The 27,552-nt window shown below is 36.0% G+C and overlaps 1 protein-coding gene and 1 long non-coding RNA gene across 8 annotated transcripts in view; both read right to left on the reverse strand.

The window, feature by feature from the left end:
- Positions 1–27,552, reverse strand: part of sdk2b (sidekick cell adhesion molecule 2b) — a 328,267-nt gene that overhangs the window by 64,017 nt on the left and 236,698 nt on the right. For all 7 annotated transcript variants that reach the window (XM_089122340.1, XM_089122336.1, XM_089122334.1 and 4 more), the window contains 3 exons: positions 21,252–21,358; positions 17,717–17,864; positions 743–876 (listed from right to left, as the gene is read on the reverse strand). In XM_089122340.1, coding sequence (XP_088978466.1) covers positions 743–876; positions 17,717–17,864; positions 21,252–21,358 — 389 coding nt within the window. The remainder of the gene's footprint in view (positions 1–742; positions 877–17,716; positions 17,865–21,251; positions 21,359–27,552) is intronic.
- On the reverse strand, positions 9,222–12,217 carry LOC148971531 (uncharacterized). Its single transcript, XR_016147133.1, has 3 exons — positions 11,244–12,217; positions 10,071–10,183; positions 9,222–9,905 (listed from the first exon to the last, which is right to left on the reverse strand). It is a non-coding gene; the product is annotated as an uncharacterized LOC148971531 (long non-coding RNA).

The raw sequence follows: 27,552 nt of genomic DNA on the forward strand, positions 1-27,552 counted from the left end.
AAATATGTATTTGTCTATAGCCTGTTGTTCACAGATTTATATGTTCATATAAACCGGCATGTTATCTAAAATGGAAAGCCAAGACTCATGGAGCGGATAGACAAAACTTTGATTTTTTCAGATAAGAACGAGGAAAATTGAGAACAGAAGTATGCTTCTGTATATAAATATGTATTGAAGTATATTTTATCTTTAAAATAAGTACATTTATATGTGTGTGTCAGGGTTTAAATGTTCGACAAAATTAAATCTCACTGGTCAAATTGCCCAAACCCAATGAATTTAAGAATAAGTCTAAAATATAAGGCAAAAATACACCAACCTTTGGCTATGTTATAAAGGAACAGGCTCTAACGTTTGAAAGTTATTAAAGGGATACTCCACTTTTTTTTTAAAGAAATAGGCTCATTTTACAACTTCACCCGAAGTTAAACAGTTGGGTTTTACCGTTTTCGAATCCATTCAGCCGATTTTCTGGTATTTAGAAGAATATCAGTAACCAGATCGTTTCTGGTCCCATTGACTTCTTTTAATAGGGAAATTTGACCGGAGATATTTAATTTTGTCAGACAAGATATTTGACCGGCATATCAAAATGTCCAATATATACATATTCTCTCTCTAATTATATACTATATATTCTATTATTCTACACAAACACACACACACTTACTTTTAGTGTTTAGAAGGAAGTTCAAATGTAATTTTGTGCATGTGTGTTTCCAAATTTCTACAGACTTACTTTCCACAGACAGCGTTATGGGCTGGCCGGTCTTGTTTTCTCCGTTCTTGTCATTTACGGCTTGCACGTAGTATCTCCCAGCATCTGGAGCCACGGTGGACAGGATGACCAGCGTATTGTCCAGAGTAATGGCTCTATGAGAAAACAACAAGCAGAATCACGGTAAGAAATCTGCAACTGTCAGACATCACACTCGAGCAGTGATTTATAACACTGCATCAGTAATATCACAGCAAACTACACACCAAATGTTCAGTGCCGCGCTTGAAAAGCTGATATTTACATGGAAATTTCCCGACGGATGTTTCAGAGCCACTGCGGAGTGCTAATTCACTGCCATCTCGTTATGCCTATTCATTTACACAAAGACAAATGTCTTTAAAAACATGACAGAATTCTGAATGTGTTTTTGTTTTTTTGTTTGTTTTGTTGATGTTGTTGTTTTTCATATTCATTGACACTGACTCATTCAGATGAACAAAGGAACTTGATTTCTCCATCTGTCATTTTCCCTCCAGATTAACAACACCATAAGATAACTTTGCTCTTTAAATATCACATAAACTTCTTCATGACATCAGGGACATGCAACAGCTGCTGTGACAGAAGAACTTTTCCCAGAAAAATAGAAATATTTGTACCATTATATTTTTCATCCTTTTTTTTTCCATGCAAAGTTCAAGTACTTTGAAATATACACGCAAAATAAAGACTTATAGGAAATATTTAATGGGAACCAGAAATGTCATATAGTTTTTTTGTGTGCGTTTTTGCTATCTACTGTATATTATTTCTGGTTTCCATTAAGTATTGGTTAGCATAAGAGACCTCTTTCAAAAACACTAAGAAAGTCTTTCAAACAGTGTGTAGTATGTGTATAGTATTCAGTATTTAGCAAATCAAACTTAATTTAAAAAATCCTTAAAATAAAACAACTTGCTTTACATATGTGACCATAATTTCTCATCTTTAGAAGTACATTCATGCATCTCACTTTGAATAAGCAGCCCTCTCCACCGACCTTTGGGCCGAATCCTGACACTTAGCATGGAGTCCCAATTACTGTGCATCCTTTGTTTACAATCAATGTTTTCTCATTATGACTATGTGCTGGACAATTGAGGAAGAATTGTTGGTTCTGCGTGGCTGCCCTCGAACCGTCTCTCACACAGCCCCAGTCTCTGAACTGGCACCCCCGCCCGAGTCCTCCGGGGTCTGAATGCTAATAGGAATCTGTCCATCTCACCGCAGGAATACCAAACGTGTGCCGGAGCCGCAGAGCCGTTATCGCACAAGGCTTCAGATGCGTATTGATGAAGTCAGCATATTCTGAGGCCAAACTGACAGAACTTTAACTTATCTTTCTTTCTCTCTCTAAGAGAACAATTGATAGGCCTGTAATTGCATAGCCTACAGTATATACTGTACATATACTACACCTATCTATACAATCTGTTGGGTCTATATAGATAATCCTAAGCAAACAACATGCAATAACTATAACATATCCATTTTTGTAGTCACTATACTTTGGAGTGCCCTTCAAAAGACACCATATCTTCCTTATATCGTAACCTACTTCAACCAGCAGTACTGGAGTATTAGGCCATGTTTACACAAAGCCAGGTATTTAGCGAAACAAATATTTTCTCTCCATTTTCAAAAACAACATCGTTCACACACCCGCATAAATACGCCGTCGAGGCGAGCGCCATCATATCTATGCCAAACCTATTGGCGGCAGTGGAGGGAGAAGGATAAAGTCATGCAAGCCAATCAGAATCCTCAGAATCGACAAGAGAGAACCTAAAACGCCGTTTCTCCCAGTTCACGCGACAACACATAACTGCCGTTTTCAGAAATCTCCACTTTTTTAGAAATAATCGTTTTCTGTGATAAAAACGGGGTTTTCGTGTAAACGAGAGACCAATCCGCAGGGAAATATCTGAATTCTCCCTTCGTGTAAATGGGGCCTAAATGTGGTTAAAAATAAATGTGGTTGAGTTTTTTTGAGCATTTTATCTTTTCCATCAAACCGCTGTAGACGATGGTGGTACTGTCAAAAATAACTATTTCTTCAGGTTCAAATTGACTCTATGGATTCATGAGTTTTCTGAGGCCACGACAGTAGCTGAGGTCAACAACAAACAGCATTTGCAAGTAGAATGAATCATTCACAACAATTTCAGGGAAATGTTGATTTTTAAATGTAGTGTAAATGTTTCAACACTATTAACGCAACTATTATGTCGGTCATACTATCAAAAAGAATAATCTGTGATTCTGAATGGCAGTATCCACATCGGCAGCCGCACACTCTCCTCAAACATCGTGTTCATCCACGCTGTGCCGTGTCAAGGGTGTTGAAGCACAACTCACGTAAAGTTAATAATTCCGCGAATGACTGCAATTGCAGATTTCGAACAGAGATGGCGACAATTGCAGCTTTAAAAAGCAAAAAGCCTCATTCCATTCCTACACGTTGCTAGAAGATAAACCTTAACAACAGCACGATAAAGACATTATGCTCTAGCGCAGCTGCCTGTCACGGGATATCACATCAACCTCCTGAAATGATTAATGACTGCTGTATGATTAGAGCAGCTCAACATAGAGGGATGACATAAGAGCGGATGATTGATTTTAATATCTCCTCATGCACACACTTGGTCTCAAATTTCTCCCGTTTTCGGCCCACTATGCATCGTTCCAGACGGATAAGGGGCCGGTTAATAAGGGCGAGCGGCTGTGGCGTGATGATCTGTAGTGAATATTTCACTCTGTCTGGGTCCTGGTGCGCCAGGTGTCAGGAAGAGAGCCACACTGCTGCTGAATTATGGATTGAAGTGAGCGGCCCAAGACTGCAAATTAATCTCAGGTGATTCCCTAAACCTGAGCACATAAAACTAGAATAAAGACACAGCTAGCAGACCGAGCAACTAATGAGGCCGTGAAGAACACACACACACACACACATTTATATGCACAATGCACATACATTGTTATTTCATTATAGTTTTATGCACATTCACACTCTCTCTCTCACACATACACACAGAAATATATGATCTTGCAAGCACTAAATTCTTAACTAACAGCGCACACATGATAAAGGTCATGCATAAACATTATCGTACATGTCCCACAAAACTCATAAATATTGCACATATACCATTTTATGTGGTGGCAACATATGATGGCAATTATTACGAACTTGTATTTATAAATGCCAAAGGACATGGAGTCTAACCTAGACACACAAGAAATTCTGACATATACTAAAAATATTCAAGTAACCCACAATGAAGCGTGCATATATAGTGAATTGTCATAAAATAAACTGGAATGGTGCTTTTCTTTTTTTTTCTATTTTTGGGGGAAATTATGTTTGTCTATTTCAACAAACATAATTGTGCTATGGACAAGAATGATAAATCAAATCATCCAAGTGGCTTAGTGACTGAGGAAAAGCTTTTCTGATGATTCCATGATATCAGAACATCATACAGACAGTATGCAATTAGACTTTTGCACACATTTTTTTTTTAATTCCAAAAACAATTATTTTTTTTCCTTCCTTTCTCTCTTTCTGACTTTGTGTGTATTCCCACATGTGTTTGTGAAAATATTTCATGGAATCAGTCATCAGTGACCGTTTCTTGTCGAATCACAGAGCTGAGAAATTAGAATCAATGTTGACTTGTTTTTTCTCATCAAAGGTATTTACCACAGTCACTTACTGCAATCTCTCATTTAAGTCTGCAAAAGAATGCTGTTCTGAGAGAATTCATACAGTGTGTGTGCATAAACCATGTACACACACTGTCTGAGTCTGTAGGTCAGTCTCAAAATCTAGTGTGCTCCCAGGACAATGTTAGAATGCAACGCATTCACTCTCAATGCAAAGGCTGTTCCAAAAAGTTGGCATCATGAATACATCTTTTATGTATTTATGCCAAAATATGCATTGTATTAATCAATGGAGGAAAAGGCAATCCCAGAATGCACAGCAAGATAAAAGTTGATTACAAGCTTGCAATGTGATTAAAAAAAAATAAAATAAAATATATACATACATATATATATATATATATATATATATATATATATATATACCATGCCCATCAAGGGAGTAAAACAGTAATATAGTGAAATATTACTCAATTTTAAAATAATTTTTACTTTTATGAAAACCATGATGCATAATGCTTTGATTCTTTTGATTCTTTGATTAATAGATTTATTCAGAACTCGTAAGAAATGCTATGCAACATTTTAAATGTCTTTAACTTTTGATCAATTAAAATATGTCCTTGCTGCAATAAAAGTCTACATTTCTTTGACATGACCCCATCTTAGTGACCCAAAGCTTTCATTTACTGACAAGTACATAGAAAAAAAATAATCAATTAAAAAGTAATCAAATTAATTAAAGTGTGCAAGCATTTTTATGCTTATTATACAGCTCTCTGGAATACTTGATTCTGATGGATAAATCGTGGCATTATATAGTCAAATATGTGTGTAGAATGACCACTAAACTGCATAAATGACCATCGACCCCGCAAGAAGACTGATGTGCTAGCCCTCGTAGCACACCATAAATCAATATTCCATCACCATACCATAAATTACATAAATACCCTTGTTTTAAGTGGGATAATGGGTTTAATTGCAAAACATACCCCCTTCAGACCAGTTGTATGCCTCACTTATTAAAGGAGAACTCTGGCGAAAAATTAACCCTTGGTCTAATAAAACATTGGTACTTAGTCAACAGTTCTCTGAAATTTGTTTTCATGATAATCGAATGTAAAGTGTATCGTATAATGCTATAGTTAATACCATTAACAAGGCTCAAAATAGCCCCACACTAACACTGTAACATAATGAGGGTCCATACATGCAAAATGAAGCATTGAGAACTTTGTAAGACCGTTTAATAAGAAGATAATTTATAAAGACAGTTCACTTTGTGTATACAGACAGGAGCCATCTTGAAAAACAGTCACGACAAGTCAAACCACGAACGTCGTGCTGAATGATCTGAACTGTATGAAATTCAGCGAACTTCTGAACTGTATGAACGGCGTTCGGGGATCGACTTATCGAGACTATTTTTTAAGATGGCTCCTGTCTGTATACGCGAAGTGAACTGTCTTATTAGTATCTTCTTATTAAACGTTTACTAAAGTATCTTATTATTAAACGGTTAGTGGTACTTGTTAGTGGTATAAACTAGCGATTTCTTTTTACTTAAATGCCCCCAGTACTAGCATTATATGCTAAACAGTTTTTAGAGAGAAAACTCTTTACATTCGATTATCATGAAAACAAATCTCAGAGAACGATTGACTAGGTACCGATGTTTTATTAGACAAAAGGTTCATTTTGCGCCGGAGTTCTCCTTTAAAGGGGAAATGAAGCGGTGAATCAAGTTTACATGATTTACAAGATGGATTTCCAATATAGTCAACAATTATATAAGAAACATTACAAATGTAAACATTTAGAAGAAAAAAAGAAAAAAACTTTGTATCTTTCGCCGCCAGGGCGCCGCCATTGTGCAGGTGACGTCACGGGGTTGGTTGGCTCAAGTTTAACAGGCTCTGGGCATTGAAAATCGCGACATCAAACTGTGTTTACACCAGTGTTTTGACCGCGAACGACTAATGTTAGGTACAGATATTAGACAAAAAGATGACGTCTCATGTTATATGTTGACAAACTGCACATAGAAACATTGTTCGCGATGTCTGCCGTCAGATATTCCAGATATATGATCGTTTAGCAACATGCTAACGTTAAATGTTATCATGCTAACATGCTAACGTCAGAAGTGGATTTCAAATCAGTCAAATCTGTCCACTGTGTTTTTAAGATGAAAGTTCTAGTTGAAAGAATTGAATCTTTTACATTCAGCGTCGCTCAATGACGGTTCTAAAACAGTGGACCAATCAGAAGACCCCGGAGGTAGGGCAAGTATTCCAAGTACTTTTGTTTACAGTAGCAAGTTGGCAAGGCAACCGTTTTATTTGACAGCGTCAGAGGATGGGGCAAACACAAACAGATCTCTGTCCTGTCGTTCTCTGAGAAACACGGTTTTGCTATTGCATCACCTCTCAAAAGCATGTCTTGAGACACTCACGTTCTGCGTCAAGCTTTTTTAAAAGTGCTTTTATGTGTGCTTTTAGACACATAGATGTGTTCTGTGTTAACGCCACCTAAGGCAGCTGGTTTTGTGTGCTTGTTGTGTGTTCAAGTGTTGGTGTGTGTGTTTGCTGACCCACTATAACCGTTATATGTACACAATGCCGAATGGAATGGCATTTGTCAGTGCAGTGCTTTTTTGGCTCTCTCCAGGGAGCAAGAGTCCGCAGTCGATGACCTCTATTATACTTAGACAAATACACACGGCACAAGCCACGGTCCCTTTAGAGGGAATAGGATCTCGAGTGAATGTCACACACACACAGGCATGGTAAATATATCTAGGAACACTTACAAATACTGACAGAACACACACACACATACAAGACCTAGCGCACATACTGCGCACAAGCTGAATACAGGTGGTCAAATAAAACTGACAAAAAGAGTATGCTTGAATTTTCCAGGGAAATGACCAGGAATGGAAATCCAGGAGTGGAAGAACACGTTGTGCACACATATGAGAGCAACACACCTGTCTAACAAACAAAAGCTAATGCTATTGCTGCAGCCAATTTCTCAAGTTTTTGTGATGCAGAAAAACAGAAGTAACCCCTCTGGTGCCATCAGCATCTGTTGAAAGGAAATCCTTTCTGACACTAGTCTAATATATTCAGGCCTCAAATAAAAACCTCAATTTTTCCACCCACTAACAGGAGCCTGAGCCAGCCCATGTGTCTTAAGCGTTTAGCATAACCATTCTTATTGCTAAACTGCTGTAAGCCTTATCTGTCAATGAAAAATAGATGCAATGCTAGTTTGGATCAAATCTGCTTAGGCTCTATGACCTTTAATATCTGGTCAGGAATGATAGCATTAATATTGCAATCTATTTTCGGTATGATTCAGTCAAATAACTTCTCACTGACGATGTTTAAAAGCACAAACATTCTGAATACATATTCCGATTGTGTATGCGTTGATATTTTTCACTGCATTTTGCTTACATCAACATATTGCTTTTTCAGACGCAGATGGTTAAATTACACATTTCGTGTAGATGCATGACTGAGGGGTCGTGAAGTTTTTTGAGGGAGAAAAGAGATTATATTTAGAAATGCACATAAATCTACATAGAGGCGGGTAAAGAGACTCATGACCTGCATTTTGTGCTCTATTGTCGGAGGAAATCAGTTTATTAAATTACTCTAAGAATTATTCAAATGAATTTTCAGTAAGCACTTCCTACATTCCCAGAATAGAATAGAATGTGAATTTATTCTGAATATGATTACATACAGGAATGGTCTAACATGTAAACACCCTTTTTTCCAGATTAAAGCTTGAACCAAAACATGGACCTTAATCAGAAAATGACATGCATGGAAACACTGCATGCACAATATAAAAAAAATGTGATTAAAACTGTGATATAAGAGAAATGCCGTTAATCACACTAAAATTAGTAATGTCAAATATATAATACAAAGTTATAAACACAATCTCTTTGTTTAGAGGCATGTCTGCCCAGGTGAAAAGGAAATATATTTAAATTGTACTTATTTTGATATACTTAATGTATTTTAAATGTACCGTATTAAATATGTATTAAATGTGCTAAATTGAAACAACTTCAAGTATATTAAGTGTATTTTAATATGTATTTAAGTTCAATTTTAAGGTAATAGTAATATATTTTATTATACTAAATTGTGCTAAAATGGAACCATTTTAAGTACATTTAATGTAATATAATAGCACTTATTTAAAGTGTATTTTAATACACTTTAAATCGACTTTAGAAATACAGCATTAGTATATTTTTAGCTTCACATTAATGCGTTCTGAGTATATTTTAAATATAATTTCAGCTTATTAATAATGTATTAGTAGAACACTATTGGACCCACTATTAACATATTAAAAATATATTTTTCCAAAAACCATTTAATATAAAAATAATATATTTTAATGTATTAAAAATACATTTAAACATTTGAATTCAACAAAACCCAATAAAAAAAATATTTCTACAAAACACACAAACACTCTTTGAAAGATAAACTTTAATGCACTACATCAGTAAAGCATTATGAAAACTAAACAAAATACATTAACATAAAATGCATTGATTTGCAGAGGTATTAAACAGAACAAAAATAAATAAATAAATAAACTAACTGAAAGGAGTAGTTCACTTTTGAAAAAACTTTTGGTGATAATTTACTCACCCCCATGTCTTCCAAGATGTCCATGTCTTTCTTTCTTCAGTCGAAAAGAAATTAAGGTTTTTGATGAAAACATTCCAGGATTTTCTCCATATAATGGACTTCACTGGGAACCAAACAGTTCAGGGTCCAATGGCTAACAGTCAATTTGTCGTGAAAACATGAGAATTGGCTCAATTGCGAGAGTCTCGTGCTGAATGCTTGAGAGTTGGCAGCCCTGACAAATCTTTTTTCGAGTCAATTCATTCATTTCGTTCATTGAATGAACCTAATGACTCGGAAAAATATTTGTTAATTTTGATGAACGAGTTCAAATAGGAAAATCATGAACATGCATAACAGAACAGAGCAAGGCGACCATTTGAGCTTATAAAACTTAAACTTGTGGGTTTTTTTTTTTCGCTTGATAAGACCCTTATTCATCGTCTGGAATCGTTTAAAGCCCTTTGAACAGTTTGCACAGAAACTGTCTTTTGGACCTTGAACCGTTTGGTCCCCAATGAAGTCCATTATATGGAGAAAATCCTGAAATGTTTTCATCAAAAACCTTAATTTCTTTTCAACTGAAGAAAGAATGACATGGATATCTTGGCATGGGGGTGAGTAAGCTATCAGCTAAAGGTTTTTTTTTTTTTTTTTTTAAAGTGAACTAATCCTTTAAGTCAAACAAAGTGAAATACAATAGCAAAAAGTAAAGTGGCCAAATCTTGAGTAAAAAGAGAAGTTCGTGACTTTTTCAGTCTGCCATAGACTCTTTTGGGGACATCAGAAACACTGAGGGAAATCTGGCAAGAATAAAAAAAAACAAGCATTAGTATAAACTTGTTCATTTATAATTCTAATAAAAAGCTGTCACTTTGTTACTTAATTCAGAACACTTAATGCACAAAAAGTCAGATATAATTATTATAACAAATAGGATTTTTCTTTATCATAAAGAATTTTCTAACCATTTCTGAGGTTTCAGGAAGACACAGCTCAGATGATCTTGGGCTTGAGCTGAATGAACCTCGTTTCATGGACTCCAGGGCCTCTTTGAGAGATGCTAATATCCCTGGAAGCTCTATAAGAAAAAATAAAGTCGCATGTTATACAAAGTTAGGGCAGAAAAAACACTAGTTTGTGTTCTTCATATATAATTTGTATTTTGTTTAAATGGTGAAACATATTTAATGAACCATTACTGTAACTTCCACCCTATTATTAAAGTAATTATTCATTATTAATAAAGACAGAACTTTCTATTGAAAGTTACAAGTTGGTGACAGCTGATAACGCCTTGATTAAATGTAAAAAAGCTGAATACCACTCATAAAATCATATAAATCAGTCCCTCGAGAAAAACACGATTATGTGATTGCATAATTCAATGCATAATCAGGCAAAATACATATTCATTTTTCAAATACGTGTTAATATATATAGGTCACTTAGTTACTTAGCTGCTACATGACACTATTGCCTTTTTTTGTTGTTTTTCACCAACAAAAAGTTACAAATCAAGAGGATCAACTACTACTTACTCGACTTGACCTCATCTACTCACGGTTGGGTTTAATAAAAAAAAATGTCTTTGCAATGTGCAAATTCCTTGGCTAGGCTAAATATTAAATATAAAATCTCTCATTTCATTATTTAACATCATTTTAATTTCTCAGTGCAAGATATTTAATAATTGGTTTTGTGAAAGCTTATAGTTGGTGATTACAACTTAATTTATTTATCGAATTGACATGAAAACTGACAGCCTACTAATAATTAATTAGATTTTACTATGAATTAAATATCACAGATGTGAAAGTTTTATTAGAGCTTAAAATATATTATAATATTTTAAACACAAGAAGTTACTTAGGGACAATCAAGCCTGTCGTGTAATCACCATTAATAACCTTTTTTTCTGCAAACACAGTGTGCAATGTTTTTATAGTTGTTTTATGTCACTGTCTAGATCTATAACAATTAAGTTGATAGACGTCAATGGATTAACTCGCTTTAGTGTCAAATCAACAGAAACGCCAGTAATCCACAGAACATCGTCATCAACTTCTGAAAATATTTTAAACTAAACCCAAAATGAGAATAAAGCCAATTATACTAATCACTTAAACTAATAAACTTACCACCAAGAAGTAAGATCTTTTCTGGCAGTATCTTGCTCTGTCCATGTCGTGGCGGCGTACCTCTGCGTTGTCCTCTTCACTGCTAATTGTTCGCGGGAGCTGACGACCTGGTAATCTGCTCGTGTGTTCTCTCAATATTAGATCGGTGCTATCCACATTCACTAGGTCCGAGCCAGTGAAATAACAAAGCAAAATTTGGAAAATACATGATTTCTGTTGAAATATCCGAAGTAGGAAATCTAGGAATACCACAGTGACAGTCAGTATCCGCTGTCCGCGCCCCGCCCAACATGTAAGTTCAAATGGCAGTGTGTGATTGGACAATTGCCGGCAAGCTTGTTTTGAAAAGATTGGCTCTGATTGGTCCAAATGAATGCAACTGGAAATATTAACTAACATCCACAAAAAAAGAAACAACTCTGTTTATATAAACCTAACATGCTTATTAACAAGTTTTTTTTAATTAATTTTGGCTAAACAAATGTAAGAGTCAAGCTTTAAGAAATTTATTTTGTTTTTCTAGTATGTACACCTGATCTTTTATGTTGATGTGTGCAAGTACTGGTATTCACTTGTTTTGTGGAAAAGACTATTTGATTAATTAATGCAGAAGTATAGAAGTGCATTACTTGTTAGTCAAATTTTAGTGCTTTTCATAATTATAACAAATTAATTTAAAAAAGTTAAACCTAAAACACATAATATAAAGTGTGAAATACATATGCATTGAGTTAAGTGTTGGTAGTATTACAAAAAGTGTGTTAGTTTTTGGTATATTTCTTAAAAGCTTAACTGAGCACATATTTATAATTAAAGTGCTACTTCTAGTCTTTGTAGAAATATACAATTAATTTCGATACATGTTTAATTGCCTTCATGTTAGGAAGGGAATTAAAGGGACTTGAATTTTTAAACTTGAAGTGAACACAAAAAATACTTTAATTTAGCAACAAGTATGCTTTCTGTAAATACACTAAAACTTCACTAAAACTGTTTGTTTTTAGCATATTTCTAAAAGTGTAATTAAGTGTATATTTATTAGCATTGCGTTTCTAGTAAAACATTTTTAAATATAATTAAAATATGTTTGTATTTAGCATATTTCTTAAAAATGTAATTAAATACCAATGTACTTCTAGTACACTTTTTAGAAACATATTTAAAGCATGATTGTCATTAGCATATTTATTAAAAATATAATTAAGCACACATTTATTAGCAATGTACTAATAATACTTTTTTAGAAATACATTAAAAGTATGCTTTTCTATAGTGTATTTCTTAAAAGTGTATTTAAACATATATTTATTACCAATGTACTTCTAATATACTTTTTAGAAATACATTTAAAGTATAATTATCATTAGCATATTTATTAAAAATATAATAAAGCATACATTTATTACCAATATATTACTAATATACTTTTTATAAATACATTAAAAGTATGCTTTTCTATAGTATATTTCTTAAAAGTGTATTTAAACATATATTTATTACCTATGTACTTCTAATATACTTTTTAGAAATACATTTAAAGTATAATTATCATTAGCATATTTATTAAAAATATAATAAAGCATACATTTATTACCAATATATTACTAATATACTTTTTATAAATACATTAAAAGTATGCTTTTCTATAGTATATTTCTTAAAAGTGTAATTAAATATATATTTATTACCAATGTACTTCTAGTATACTTTTTAGAAATATACTAAAATGCAATAAAATACATTTTTAGTACACTTTAAATAAGCATGTTGTAAATACAAATGTATTATAAACACACTATTTGTATTTCAAATATATTTTTAATACATTTAATACAACGTCTTTTTCACCTGGGTGCATACTAGAAATGCTGTCACCTATGTCCTGTCATCACTAATACACACTTTTCCCGGGAAATTGACAACTGTCAATATAGAAGGATTGGTTTGTGCCAGCGTGTGTCACAAGAGCTGCCTGAGACCTCAACTACCACCCAGTGAAGGGTATCCAGTTAGAAACAAGGATTTAGAAAAGAGAAACTTGAAGAGGAGAGGGTCAAATGAAAAACAGTCATCCAAACGCTGAGGATTATTGGCATTGTCTAAATCGAATTCTTTAGTGGAATAGGTCGGAACGCAAGGGACGAAAACTAAATAGAAAAACAGAACAGCACCTTTCCTTTAACTCTCGTTTGGAGTGGAGCAGCTCCTGGAATGTGTTTACCATCCCAGGTTCTGATTATACACAACATTAGCCCTCCCAAATAACACAACAAATCAAATGCAGCCAGTGGAAAAGGGCATTTCAATTGCATTCCTATTCAATAATGAAAGACTAATGGCTATTGCGGTTAAATGAGTGCTTTCAAGCCGCTCTCTCGCTCCCTGTAGGCAGGAAGGTAATGAAGGGAGAATGTCGTCTCCGACATGGAAGACTGCTGTAGGACACACCGACTGCGACTGATGGTAAGGGACGCATCAGATGTGACTCTTTGTGGATTTAGTCTGAGAATCACTATACGATAGAACAATGGATAGACAGATGGATGGATGGATGGATGTAATGAGAAAACAACACAGACATAGGGCCAAATAGATGGATGGATTGATATAAATGCAGACAGACAGGCAATTAGATATATAGATAAATATATAGATATATAGATAGATAGATAGATAGATAGATAGATAGATAGATAGATAGATAGATAGATAGATAGATAGATAGATAGATAGATAGATAGATAGATAGATAGATAGACAGACAAATTCAGATAGATAGACAAATGCATAGATAGACAAATGCATAGAGACAGAAAGACAGACAGACAAATAGATAGATAGATAGATAGACAGACAGACAGACAGACATACATACATACAGACAGACAGATAGATAGATAGATAGATAGATAGATAGATAGATAGATAGATAGATAGATAGATAGATAGATAGATAGATAGATAGATAGATAGATAGACAGACAGACAGACAGATAGATAGATAGATAGACAGACAGACAGACATACATACAGACAGACAGACAGACAGATAGACAGATAGATAGATAGATAGATAGATAGATAGATAGATAGATAGATAGATAGATAGATAGATAGATAGATAGATAGATAGATAGATAGATAGACAGACAGATAGATAGACAGACAGACAGACAGACAGAAAGACAGAGAAACAGACAGAAAGACAGACAGACAGACAGACAGACAGACAGAAAGATAGATAGATAGATAGATAGATAGATAGATTGATAGATAGATAGATAGATAGATAGATAGAAGGACAGACAGACAGAAAGACAGACAGGCAGACAGACAGACAGACAGACAGACAGACAGACAGACAGACAGATAGATAGACAGATAGATAGATAGATAGATAGATAGATAGATAGATAGATAGATAGATAGATAGATAGATAGATAGATAGATAGACAGATAGATAGAAGGACAGACAGACAGACAGAAAGACAGACAGACAGACAGACAGACAGACAGACAGACAGATAGATAGATAGATAGATAGATAGATAGATAGATAGATAGATAGAAGGACAGACATAAAGACAGACAGACAGACAGACAGACAGACAGACAGCCAGCCAGACAGACAGACAGACAGACAGACAGACAGACAGACAGATAGATAGACAGATAGATAGATAGATAGATAGATAGATAGATAGATAGATAGATAGATAGATAGATAGATAGATAGATAGATAGATAGATAGATAGATAGATAGATAGATAGATAGATAGACAAATGCATAGATAGATAAAGAGACAGACAGACAGACAGATAGATATAGACGGACAGACGGACAGATAGACAGATAGACAGATAGATAGATAGATAGATAGACAGACAGACAGACAAATGCATAGATAGATAAAGAGACAGACAGACAGAAAGACAGACAGATAGATATAGATAGACAGACAGACAGACAGACAGACGGACGGACAGATAGACCCGAGTTGTGAATGGAGCAGCAGTGGAGCGGGCTGGAGAACACACAGTCCCAGTGCAGCATCTCAGCACCAAATTATCTCATCAAGGGGAAACTCGAGTCAGGGGAGCGTGGAGAGAGAAAGAACGCTACTTCTGCTGGACAAGCTTTACCAATCTACAGCTCAATTTACAACAAAATCTGTTCATTTTCTTCTTGCCCAACATGAGAAAAGAAAAATAATAATTTGGTTAATGGGCAAACGTTGGTCAGGCTTCAGCGGCTGCGCACACAGACACACAAGATGAAGCATGCTGAGTGAGTTAAAGGCTTTTCAAGTTCCTATAACTGTTTTCAGCTCTCGTGCATTCATTAAAACCAGCTTCCTGCATCACAGACATCCATAAAAACGTTACGAAACAGCAATATGGAAAACAAGTGTTTCTTGGGTCAGATTATCAATGCCTGGGGCAAATTACATTACACTATTACTGTCCACAAAAAAGCAATAAGTGGAATTTAATTTAAGAGAAATGGTTTGTTTACATATTGTATTGATTATGGCAGCAGTAATTCACTTAATGATGATCAAAAGATATTGAAAAGCATTTTAATTGGGCATACATCCAGATGCACATTGCCTGGACTGCACTAATGCAGTGATGCAGTAAAGTCTCTACATAATATGTTAGATTGTGGAAGTCTTTCACAACCCACTATCACTGAAACCCCATGCAAAATAGGGAATTGCGGTGTGCAAATTACATTAGGTACAAATTTTCATGCAGTGCCTGCTTTTACCTGATTTATTTCCTGGCCTGATTTTAGTAAATAAAAACTATGCTATCAGCTGCATCAAATCATTTTTAGTAAATTGAGTCTCCATATAAACATCAGTTCATTTCATGTTCGGTTTAGTAAGAAAGTGCATGTTCAAAAACGTTATCATTACTAACCACAGTCATAAGATTTGGGACAACTTTTTTTTGTTTGGTGATTCTAGTGATTCAGGCCAAATTAATTACAGATGTTTAATACTTAAGGTTAGAAGTTTGGAACAAAAGTGTTAACAGTAATAATATAATAGTCTTAAATAAAACATATTTCACCCTCCCCTGATTTAATCATTCAATGCAAACACTGCCATGTTGTCTTCTAAAACAAGAAATCTATAATTCATACTTTTCATGTAACATAAACTTAACACAATTTGGTAAAATGTCAACAGCACTGTTAACACAAATTAGCACTGTAGGCGACTGAAAAGCAAAGTGCTGGAAAATGTCATTTTATCATCACAGCAGAGCTCCTGTGTGCTAGAATTTGAAAGTGGCTGAAGGGAGGCAGGGATGTGAGTGAAAATGGAGAAATGCGTCTCTCTCTCTCTCTCTCAGACATTGATTATCCTGCTCTTTCCTGGGCTGCGTGATTGCATGATTAGAGGGAAAAGAGACACAGAGTGGATGAGAGGTGAGGGAGAAAGCTTTGTGCTTCTGAAAACTCTCCATTTCATGACCCTTGGGCCGCACAGCTAGTTTTCACCAGAGCGAGGGCCACCAAAATGAGTACAATCTGACGAAAATAAAGAGCGAGAGATTAGAATTCAACCAATCTAGAGCAGACGGAGTCAGAAGCGACAGGACGCTCTCAGACAGACTAGCAGTCCTCCATGGGCGTCTCGGTCAATGTTACGCTTATTTCCATTTTTCACGGAGTCTTTGAAACTGCGACGGAGGTGCCAATGGCCTGATTAAAATTCAATTAAATGATTTTCCTGGAATAAATGTTATCAGCTCCACTCATTTGCACGAGGTAACCTTGGCTCAGAGCTAGAAACAGACGTTCATATGCGAGCGAGGAATAGAAGAGTGCAGGAAGGGGCAAAAGCAGGCAGAGAGAACATTACAGCAAATGGAAATACTTGGACACATCATTTAGAGTCTTTGCAATGCCAGAATGAAATAGTGGCCATATATTATTCTAGAAAATTAGAAGAACGTTCTGATGGGACGTCATTTGGAACAAAATCAGGTCAAACTGATGTTCGTTTGGGAGTTTGAAACAGCTTGGCAAAGTTTGCAGACCTGCATACAGACAGATATATGGATAGATAGATATATGGATAGATAGATAGATAGATAGATAGATAGATAGATAGATAGATAGATAGATAGATAGATAGATAGATAGATAGATAGATGATAGGAACGCAGAAAGATGTTCAGCTTTTGTCTTCTCATAACTTCTAGAGGTTTCTGAGAGAACTCATGATAGCTCAATAAATGTGTATACTATTTGAAAACAAACAAACCCCTCCGCAAGCTCATACACACATTCAGAAACACACCTGGAGGCAATATAACAATGTGCTGTATCTCCAGACTAGATGTACAGCTACAAAGATTCCTCAAAAACAATCATGTACAATCAAGCTGCTCGCGGAAAGGAAAAAAGATAAAGATGGAATAGAAAAAAGGAACCCAACAGATTGAGAAACTCACATTCGACTGCTTGGGGGGATTTTGCGTCCGTCTCTGAACCAGGTAACCTGTGGTTGAGGAAAACATCGAATGCGAGGCGCCGGTATAACCGCTCCTTCTCCTTGGGATACGGCTTGGGCTCGTTCCCCGTCCTCAAAACTTCCCATATCTGCAGACAAAAACAAAACAAAAGAGTTAGCAAATGCTGTGCATATGTTAGCATTTAGCACGTAACGTCTGTGTACATACTGACTCATAACACCACTTCAAATACAAACAGGACTTTCATTTCTGGTACAAGTGCCTACATCAGTGGATAAAAGCAGTTGCAGTGTTATTAACGTTTGTCCTTTTGCCAGAGACACACTGCAGAATTTCCCTTTCACCATCTGCTTCAGCTGGGCAGTGTTTGACAGGCGTGTTCTGACACGGCGCCAGACATCGTCGCGGATGCCGTCGGATTGGGGATGATATGTGCCAGCTAGCTATCGGCCATGACAGTGACCAGAACTGACTCATCCGAACGGACATTCACCATGCGTTAAATCAGCAGTCTTCTTTTTAACACCCCTATCTGATTCAGCAGAATAAACGTCCTTGTTTCTTTAACACGAGTAGACTAAACTTGCTGTGAATGAATAGAATTATTACTTTGGTAACATCTTCCCAATATTACACACGCCAATAACAATCACAGGAAAAGAAGGTTTGTAGAGACACTTTTACTCGCAACTTGTGTGTTTGGTAACACTTTATTTTTAACATTTTGACTATAGACCATTTTGCAAAATGTAAACAAAACTGTTCCAGAAACACTTCCTGTTTCAGTTTGTAACTGTTTTCTTTATTTCACATGTAAAGAAACAACTTGAAGATGTTTGATTAACTTTTTGATTCAGTTTTATATGTTCTGTTGGTTGTATTTTATCCCAGCTTTTATGTAGTGTTAAAAAACTGAAACAGGAAGTGCTTCTGGACCAGTGTTGTTTACATCTTGCAAAATGGTCTATATGTAACTTTACAACTAGTCAACAAACTCTCATTCAAATATGCATGGACTGTCTGCCAACTCTTTATTGTGATGGTCCTCCAACAGACACTATATAATAACTTAAGTAACTTTGCAACTACACGTCAACTTATTACAACCCTAACCCTACTACCAGTCTAAAAATACTCTACTAACACTCTAATGAGAGTTAGTACACATGTAGGTGCTACTTTACTTATTGTCAAAAGAATGTGTTGAGGGACCATCAAAATAAAGTGAAACCGTGTGATTTAAAAGCAAAAATGTCCAAAAGTCTAGGGTCTGTAAAAAATAAAAAAAATAAATTAAAGTCTCTTATTCTCAACGAACCTGCATTTATTTGATCAAAAACACATAAAACAGTAATATTACAACATATTATAATGCCTGATGGAAAAGCTGAATTTTCAGCATCATTACTCCAGTCTTCAGTTACACGATTCTTCAGAAATCTTTCTAATATGCTGATTTGGTGCTCAGGAAAAATGTCTTATTATTAATGTTGAAAATGTCTGTGCTGATTCGTTGATGAATAGAACAGCATTTATGTGAAATCGAAATCTTTTGTAACAGTATAAGGTCTTTACTGCACGTTCACTCACAACTAGTACACCCAGAAATGAAAAATTTCTCATCATTACTCTTGTCATTTCAACCCAGTAATATCAGAAGGCAGAATATGAGAGGTTGAAAGAAAGTAATATGGGGTCGGAATGACATGAGGGTGAATAAATGACAAAACTTTCACTTTTGGGTGAACTATTCCTTTTGTTAGCAAAGAAACAGACACACTTTCGAACTACACGGTGTGGAAGAGATTTAAAAATCAAAGGCAGCGTCTTTAATATCAATAGCATTATTCATCAAAAAGCTAATTAAGGAAAACCACTTAAAAAATAAATAAAAAATTATACAATATCCAGCATGGCAATGTCCTGCCTTTGATATCACAATGTCATTTCCTGTGTATTGACTCTTGTATTTGATTGCTCTCACTTCATCCTTCAAACGAAACGAAAGGTAATTGGATGTCAATTATTGCACAGGTGCTTGAAAGGGAAATGAGAAAAGCAAATAAGGTCTAAGTACTTCCATCTTGACCAGAAGTGAAGCACCTCCACATATCCTGAAATGAAAGGAGATAATAAGAAGCGATGGACCGATACGTCAGCCAGGCTGATTAATTCGACAACAGTTTTCCATTTCAAGATTTTTACGTATTCGCAGATGTGTCAATCATAAAATCATACACTCTAAACAACGCTGGGTTGTTTGAACCCAAATTTGGGAAAACTATGGACAAACCCAAATGTTGGGTTAAAAATGCCATTTCAACTTTTAACTCAACTTCAACTTTCCCTTTCAACTGTACATTTTTTAATTGCATTTTTCACCCAACATTTAGGTTTGTCCATATTTTACCCAAATTTGAATTGAAACAACCCAGCATTTTTTAGAGTGTAAACAAAAAACATTCATAAGTCTGGGGGGGCGGTTTAAAGATGTTGTTGAATGAAGTCGACCAAAGCTGCATTTATTTGATCAACAAATATAGTAAAAAGCATCCTTTCTCCAGTCTTCAGTGTCACAAAAGAACCAAAATTATTTGAAATAGAAATCTTTTGTAACATTAAAAATGTATTTACTGTCACTTTTGATCAGTGTCTTAATTAAGGAGGCTTGTTCGAACTGAAATGTTCATTTAAATAGAGAGTATTTGAGCTTTTGTTTCTGTAATTATTATAATCACACTAAAAATGCTGGCTTGTTTGAACCCAAATTTGGGTCAAATATGGAAAAACCCAAATGTTATGTTAAAAATTGAATTTAAAATGTTAACCCAACTTCAACTTTCACTTTCAACGGTACATTTTTAAATGACATTTTTAACCCAACATTTGGATTTGACCCAAATTTGGGTTGAAACAACCCAGCATTTTTTAGAGCGCATGCTCAACAATGAACATTAAAACACATTAACAGGCTAATGTTAGTGTTTTAATGAAACACAAGTATTTTTTAGTGTTGAGATATTTGTGATATTTAAAAACAAACATGTTGAAGGAATTTACAGTGAATCTTGCGGACATTTGGCTTAGATTGAACACGGATCAGCGATCGAGGAGTTGCGTGATTACACTCACATACTTCAATAATGACCGGAGAGAGGACAGTAGGCCGTGAAACTTGAATCTGCCTTGAAACACCAGAGACTTGCCACTCGGTTCACGCGCAGCAGCTGTTGCTCATGCTAAACAGATTATAAAACGGAGGAATGAATTAAATTCTGAGAGAGCAAAGCGATTGGTCCGCACAACCACATCAATCTAATGATGAAGTTAAAGTGGACCAGCTGTGGCACTGGATAGGAGCTTTTAATGAAACACAGGTACGCCACCCCACCAACAGCTGCCGTTCCTGTGTGACACACACACACACACACACACACACTAGGGCACACTTGCATCTATTAAAGCTCATGAACACACAAATCCAAAGAGGTGGAGAGTTACTATGCTTACTCACATGCCACTTGCACTTCGGTTCTCCTCTGTAACAACGCTCCGACTCTGTTCCTCACAATACACCGATAGAAGCCAGCATGCGATCTGTCCAGAGACGGTATCAAATACCTGTGAGAGATAAAACATAGAGGGTTTACTCTCCAAAACCACAATAAAGCATAATGTAATCCAAACTGTCAGAGTGCCTTTCATAAGTCATTCATAAGCTTTTTATGTATATTTTATGTGTACAAATGGCTCTCATTCATTCTGACACCGCCGTCCTTCGCAAACCGAACATCTCTGTAATTTGTCAAAACAGTCAGACTCGCACAGGCACGGCAGAGAGCGTTTCCTTTTCATTTCCACGTATGCTCCTTATCTTTCATGGAGGAACTCCTGAGAGAATATAAATACAGCTATGAAATCTTTTTTTCCTTATTCCCATCTCATTGTGATGACCTTGAATTCCTCTTTTTTCAGTGTAGAATGTAAATGTCCTCACATTACCATCTTCCCCTCAGTAGGTGGCGCCCTAACATACACAATGACTATGGAAGTAAAACAAGCTGCCCCGGGTTTTAGTGAGGCCTATGAGTAAATAGCACATGATTAGACCATGTCCCAATAGTTTTATGTTCCTCTGCATGAGTCCCTTGTTACTTTCATTATAGCCAATATGGCAGAGAAAACCAACTGAGACCACAGAACTGTTAATTACTTGCTTCTGTTGTTCATTTGTAAAAGACTGAATCCCACAGCGAATGAATTAACAGCCATGAGATGAAACAAAGTTCCTCAAATTTGATTGATAAAGATCAGAGCAATGATTATATGACATTTTGAAGTTTAAAGAATCGTATCTCTTTAAAAGACTTGCAGTATAATAGTTCAAAAGTCATATGGAGTTTTATGACACTTTAATGGTGATTTTTGAGCGTGGCAGAAAAAAATCCACATTTTGTTATATTTTGTTGGTCGCTACAACAAACCCAAAATATTAATTACATTTGGGCAAGACTTGTGTGGCTATTGAACATAAAATGGGTTTACTTGATGATGTACAGATATGTTTATACGTTGGCCTGTTATGTGCTTGAATTGCTTTGGTAACGAAACAAAACTATTAAAAATAGAATTAAAATATTAAATTATTTTGCAAGCAACATACACTACCGTTAAATAGTTTAGGTTCAGTATGTTTTTGTTTTTAAAGATATTACCATTCATTTATGTAAGGGGACATTACATTGATCAAAAATGACAAAACAACATGGCTTCACGGGATTACTGCTTTATTTTGTGAGTTTAAAATAAGATTTATTAAGTATTTTTCATAATAAAAAAGACATTATGCAAAGTATTTATATTTCAAATAAATACTGTTATCTATTTATCAAAGAATCCTGAAACATAGTTTTCACAAAAATATCAAGTAGCACAAAAGTTTTACATTTTATAATAATAATAATAATAAATATAGCTGCAAGCAGCAATTATCAAAGTTCAAGCACGTTAAGGCCTTTATGCCAATGCGTAAAAAGGTTGTGTTTTATTTAGCGAGCATGTAACCACATGGAAAATACCATTTACCATACTAATCATAATCATAATCATAATCACAAAATAATAATGTTTCTTGAGCAGCAAATCAGCATATTAGAATGATTTCTGAAGGATCATGTGACACTGACGTCTGGAGTAATGACGCACTGCCATCACATAAACAGACCCCAATCTTTTGATTGCTAAAATATTTCTATATATTTATCCGAGTGGCTCAAAAAGTTCTGATGTGAAACCAGCAAAAATGGCTAGCTTTAAATCTCACGCTTCCAGTCGAGCAGCTGCAGTTGAGACGAGCAGATTTCCTTTCTCTTCTGTATACACTAACTAAAACTTCATTACTTTAAATTCACCTCTTATCGTGAAGTGGATGAAATCGGATCATCTTCCAGACATTTTAATTCAGACAGACCACATTTTCTTTCAGCCCGACTGACCTGATCTCAAATTAAAATGACCTGAAGGCCCATGGGCCACACATTACTGGACCGGAATGCTCTCCGACCTACCGGATCAATGATGGAGGGAGATAAAAGAATGAAATGGCACAGAAATGAGTGGGGTAGAGGGAAGGAATGCGAGAAGGAGAGGGAGATGAGGAAAACACTCTGCGTTTCGATCTAGATGCTTTAAAAAGCCATTGACCTCAGATGGCAATCAATACAAACAATGGAGTAGAGACAGTAAAGAGATCTGTACAGACGCAAAGAATGAGACTGAGAGGCAGAGAGAGAACATAATGCCAAAAATGAGAAACAAACAAAAACAAAGACAACAGAGAATGAGAATGATAGAGTCGGACATAGAAACACATGAAAACAGGAAGACAACATGTGGACAGTGATTGACCGACGCTGTTAGAAGGTCAGTTGTGTGGATATTCAGTCAAAGCATCAACATTATCTGTCAAACTACAGCTGTCCGAAATAGCTTCTTAATGTAGTGTCATTTTGTCAGAAGCTTAAATTTTGAAGTAAACAATTTCATTTCCACTGAGAAAATGTTTTTACCCATAATACACTCCAATTGAAGCAACACAACCAATGTACACAGAACTAAACAAGAATTAAAGTCCTGTCTTGACATCTTTAAAGACCCAAACTGTCTTTTGATAAAATGAAACATAACATAACATAGCAGTGAATACAAAAAATATACAGTATAATTGTAACTATTTTGTAATTTTATGTATATATATATATATATATATATATATATATATATATATAATAAATAAATAAATAAATAAATAAATATATATATATATATATATATATATATATATATATATATATATATATATATATATATATAGTGACCCAAATATTTGGGGGTTTTACCATTAGGTGATCAATACTAACAAACTGTGTCACTGGTGATTTTTATGAAACTATAAATTTCAGCCTTTTCATTACACTTTTTTCTTCACCCTTATATTTTTACAGAATACCTTTCAAAACACAGAAGCTGAAAATATGGCAATCACAAAAAAATAAATATTCAATTAACTTTCAAAATGAATGATATTGTTTTTTATAAATAAACTTTAAAATAAATAAATATATCCCAACACAAAATGGGCGTCACATAATTGACATACTATCAAAAACGAGCACCATATAAACTCTGAGAGCAGACTACAGTCCACAAGAACTGAAGAGCTATTAATGTCTATTATCTGGTACCACACTGATTCCAGACCTGTAGTTTAACCTACCGCTAACCGTGGGAGACGGAAGATTGTGTGGGTGTGGAGGAATCCGGCTGGAGTTTGGAAAGTGAGAGTGGATAGAGTGATAGGGCTTGAATGACGGGTGTCTTGTTAGAATGCAAGAGTTGAAGAGAGCTGTTATTAACAGACTATAATGAAATATCAAATGATATTAGCGATGAGGTTAGCGGGTTGCAGATCCTGCCAGGCATGGTAAATTGCTTCTTGTGTGAAGTATATTAGCGCTAATAGACTAATTAGGAAGTTTGGGGGCCTGGTGGGGGGTGTAGCTTTTTAGTGTGATAGCGAGACAAAGCTTCACACATGCCCCGAAACATTTGGGCTGCCTTCACCCCTGCAGGCTAAACACACTACATGAGCTAAACTCTACTAGATAAAGAGAGAAGGATGAAATCTGATTAACTCGGTCCTAGTCATTCCTAAAAAATATATATACACTCACCGGCCACTTTATTAGGTACACCTGTCCAACTGCTCGTTGACACTTAATTTCTAAGCAGCCAATCACATGGCGGCAACTCAGTGCATTTAGGCATGTAGACATGGTCAAGACAATCTCCTGCAGTTCAAACCGAGCATCAGTATGGGGAAGAAAGGTGATTTGAGTGACTTTGAACGTGGCATGATTGTTGGTGCCAGAAGGGCTGGTCTGAGTATTTCAGAAACTGCTAATCTACTGGGATTTTCACGCACAACCATCTCTAGGGTTTACAGAGAATGGTCCGAAAAAGAAAAAACATCCAGTGAGCGGCAGTTCTGTGGGCGGAAATGCCTTGTTGATGCCAGAGGTCAGAGGAGAATGGCCAGACTGGTTCGAGCTGATAGAAGGGCAACAGTGACTCAAATAACCACCCGTTACAACCAAGGTGGGCAGAAGAGCATCTCTGAACGCACAGTACGTCGAACTTTGAGGCAGATGGGCTCCAGCAGCAGAAGACCACACCGGGTGCCACTCCTTTCAGCTAAGAACAGGAAACTGAGGCTACAATTTGCACAAGCTCATCGAAATTGGACAATAGAAGATTGGAAAAACGTTGCCTGGTCTGATGAGTCTCGATTTCTGCTGCGACATTCGGATGGTAGGGTCAGAATTTGGCGTCTACAACATGAAAGCATGGATCCATCCTGCCTTGTATCAACGGTTCAGGCTGGTGGTGGTGGTGTCATGGTGTGGGGAATATTTTCTTGGCACTCTTTGGGCCCCTTGGTACCAATTGAGCATCGTTGCAACGCCACAGCCTACCTGAGTATTGTTGCTGACCATGTCCATCCCTTTATGACCACAATGTACCCAACTTCTGATGGCTACTTTCAGCAGGATAATGCGCCATGTCATAAAGCTGGAATCATCTCAGACTGGTTTCTTGAACATGACAATGAGTTCGCTGTACTCAAATGGCCCCCACAGTCACCAGATCTCAATCCAATACAGCATCTTTGGGATGTGGTGGAACGGGAGATTCGGATCATGGATGTGCAGCCGACAAATCTGCGGCAACTGTGTGATGCCATCATGTCAATATGGACCAAACTCCCTGAGGAATGCTTCCAGCACCTTGTTGAATCTATGCCACGAAGAATTGAGGCAGTTCTGAAGGCAAAAGGGGGTCCAACCTGTTACTAGCATGGGGTACCTAATAAAGTGGCCGGTGAGTGTATATATATATATATATATATATATATATATATATATATATATACACACACACACAGGGTTTATACAGGTAACGCTGTCATATCACTTGCCAATTTGGCATGTTACTTATTATACTCACTTTGTTGGGGAAGTTCATGTAAGCCAAATCTTTGCAGATTTAGAACATGCACCTCACTATGCAACAAATAACGGCACTCTTATTCATTTGCATTGAAGCAATAGTGATGATTAAAAAGCATTTGGTTACCAGAAAAGACATTGTTATTCTCCAACATCCTACATTTTTTTAGGTTCATTGTACTGTCATTGTGGTGAAAAGGATGAGGATGAAAGAGGAAGGGAGGATATGGCTGGATGACAGGATTTTTTATATAACAAATTGATGTATGAAAACCAAATTTAATAATATATATATATAATCTGTGAGGTAGTTAATCTGGTTAATTTATTTTCTTTTCTGAGACTGGCTGCAGTTTCTCTAACGGCCACTGGTGTCAGTAACGGTAAGACATTTCAGAACTTCCGCAATGCTCATTTAAAACCTCATACCTGTTAAAGGGATACTCCACTTTTTTGGAAATAGGCTCAACTTCCCCAGAGTTAAACAGTTGGGTTTTACCATTTTCGAATCTGGATTCGAAAATGGTAAAACTCAATGGTTTAACTCTGGGGGAGTTGTAAAATGAGCCAAAAAAAAAAAAAGTGGAGTATCCCTTTAAGAACGGTGCAGAAATCAGAGATAAATTAGGATGAATAAAAACCTAGAATGAGGATTATATGCTGTTTAAGTTATATGCTGATGACCTCTTGTTCCTTAAAAGTCACAATCTCACTTTGAATGGCCAAACACCATGTAAAGTCCACTTGGGCACTCTGGACGCACTCGTATTCTGGCAGATGGTGCTGTGGCTCTGAATTTAACCTTGCAGAGTTTGGTGAAGAATAAAGCGGCATATATTCAGGGTGACTTCCTCTCTATCTTCCTTCTTCCGCCCCGTCCCTTCTTTCTCTAATGAATATAATTAACCTTTAAAGAGCTGTGAGCTTGTGCAGCAGGTTGAGAGAGTCAGTAGGGGCCGGGGCTTCAGACATTGATTGATTGATGTTCCAGCCAACAGAGCGCAATGTCAGGTCCCCTTAATTAGCCTTCCGTTAACGGAGAAGGGAAACGAGCGAGATCGAGTGAGAAAGCACAGGAGCAAAAGGTAGCAGATGAAGTTCAAACGTCCCTGACTGAGACGGCTGACAAACAGACACCCGTCTGTGCCGATGTTGCCTTGGCAACCCGTCGCTGTTGGATGAAGTGGTGGTCAGTCTCTCTGTGACTTGAACCTATTTGCAGGGGCAACTCAAAGATGTCAAAGAAAA

Source organism: Pimephales promelas, chromosome 17, assembly GCF_988280905.1.
Source record: "Pimephales promelas chromosome 17, fPimPro1.hap1.1, whole genome shotgun sequence".
Classification (NCBI taxonomy): Eukaryota; Metazoa; Chordata; class Actinopteri; order Cypriniformes; family Leuciscidae; genus Pimephales; species Pimephales promelas.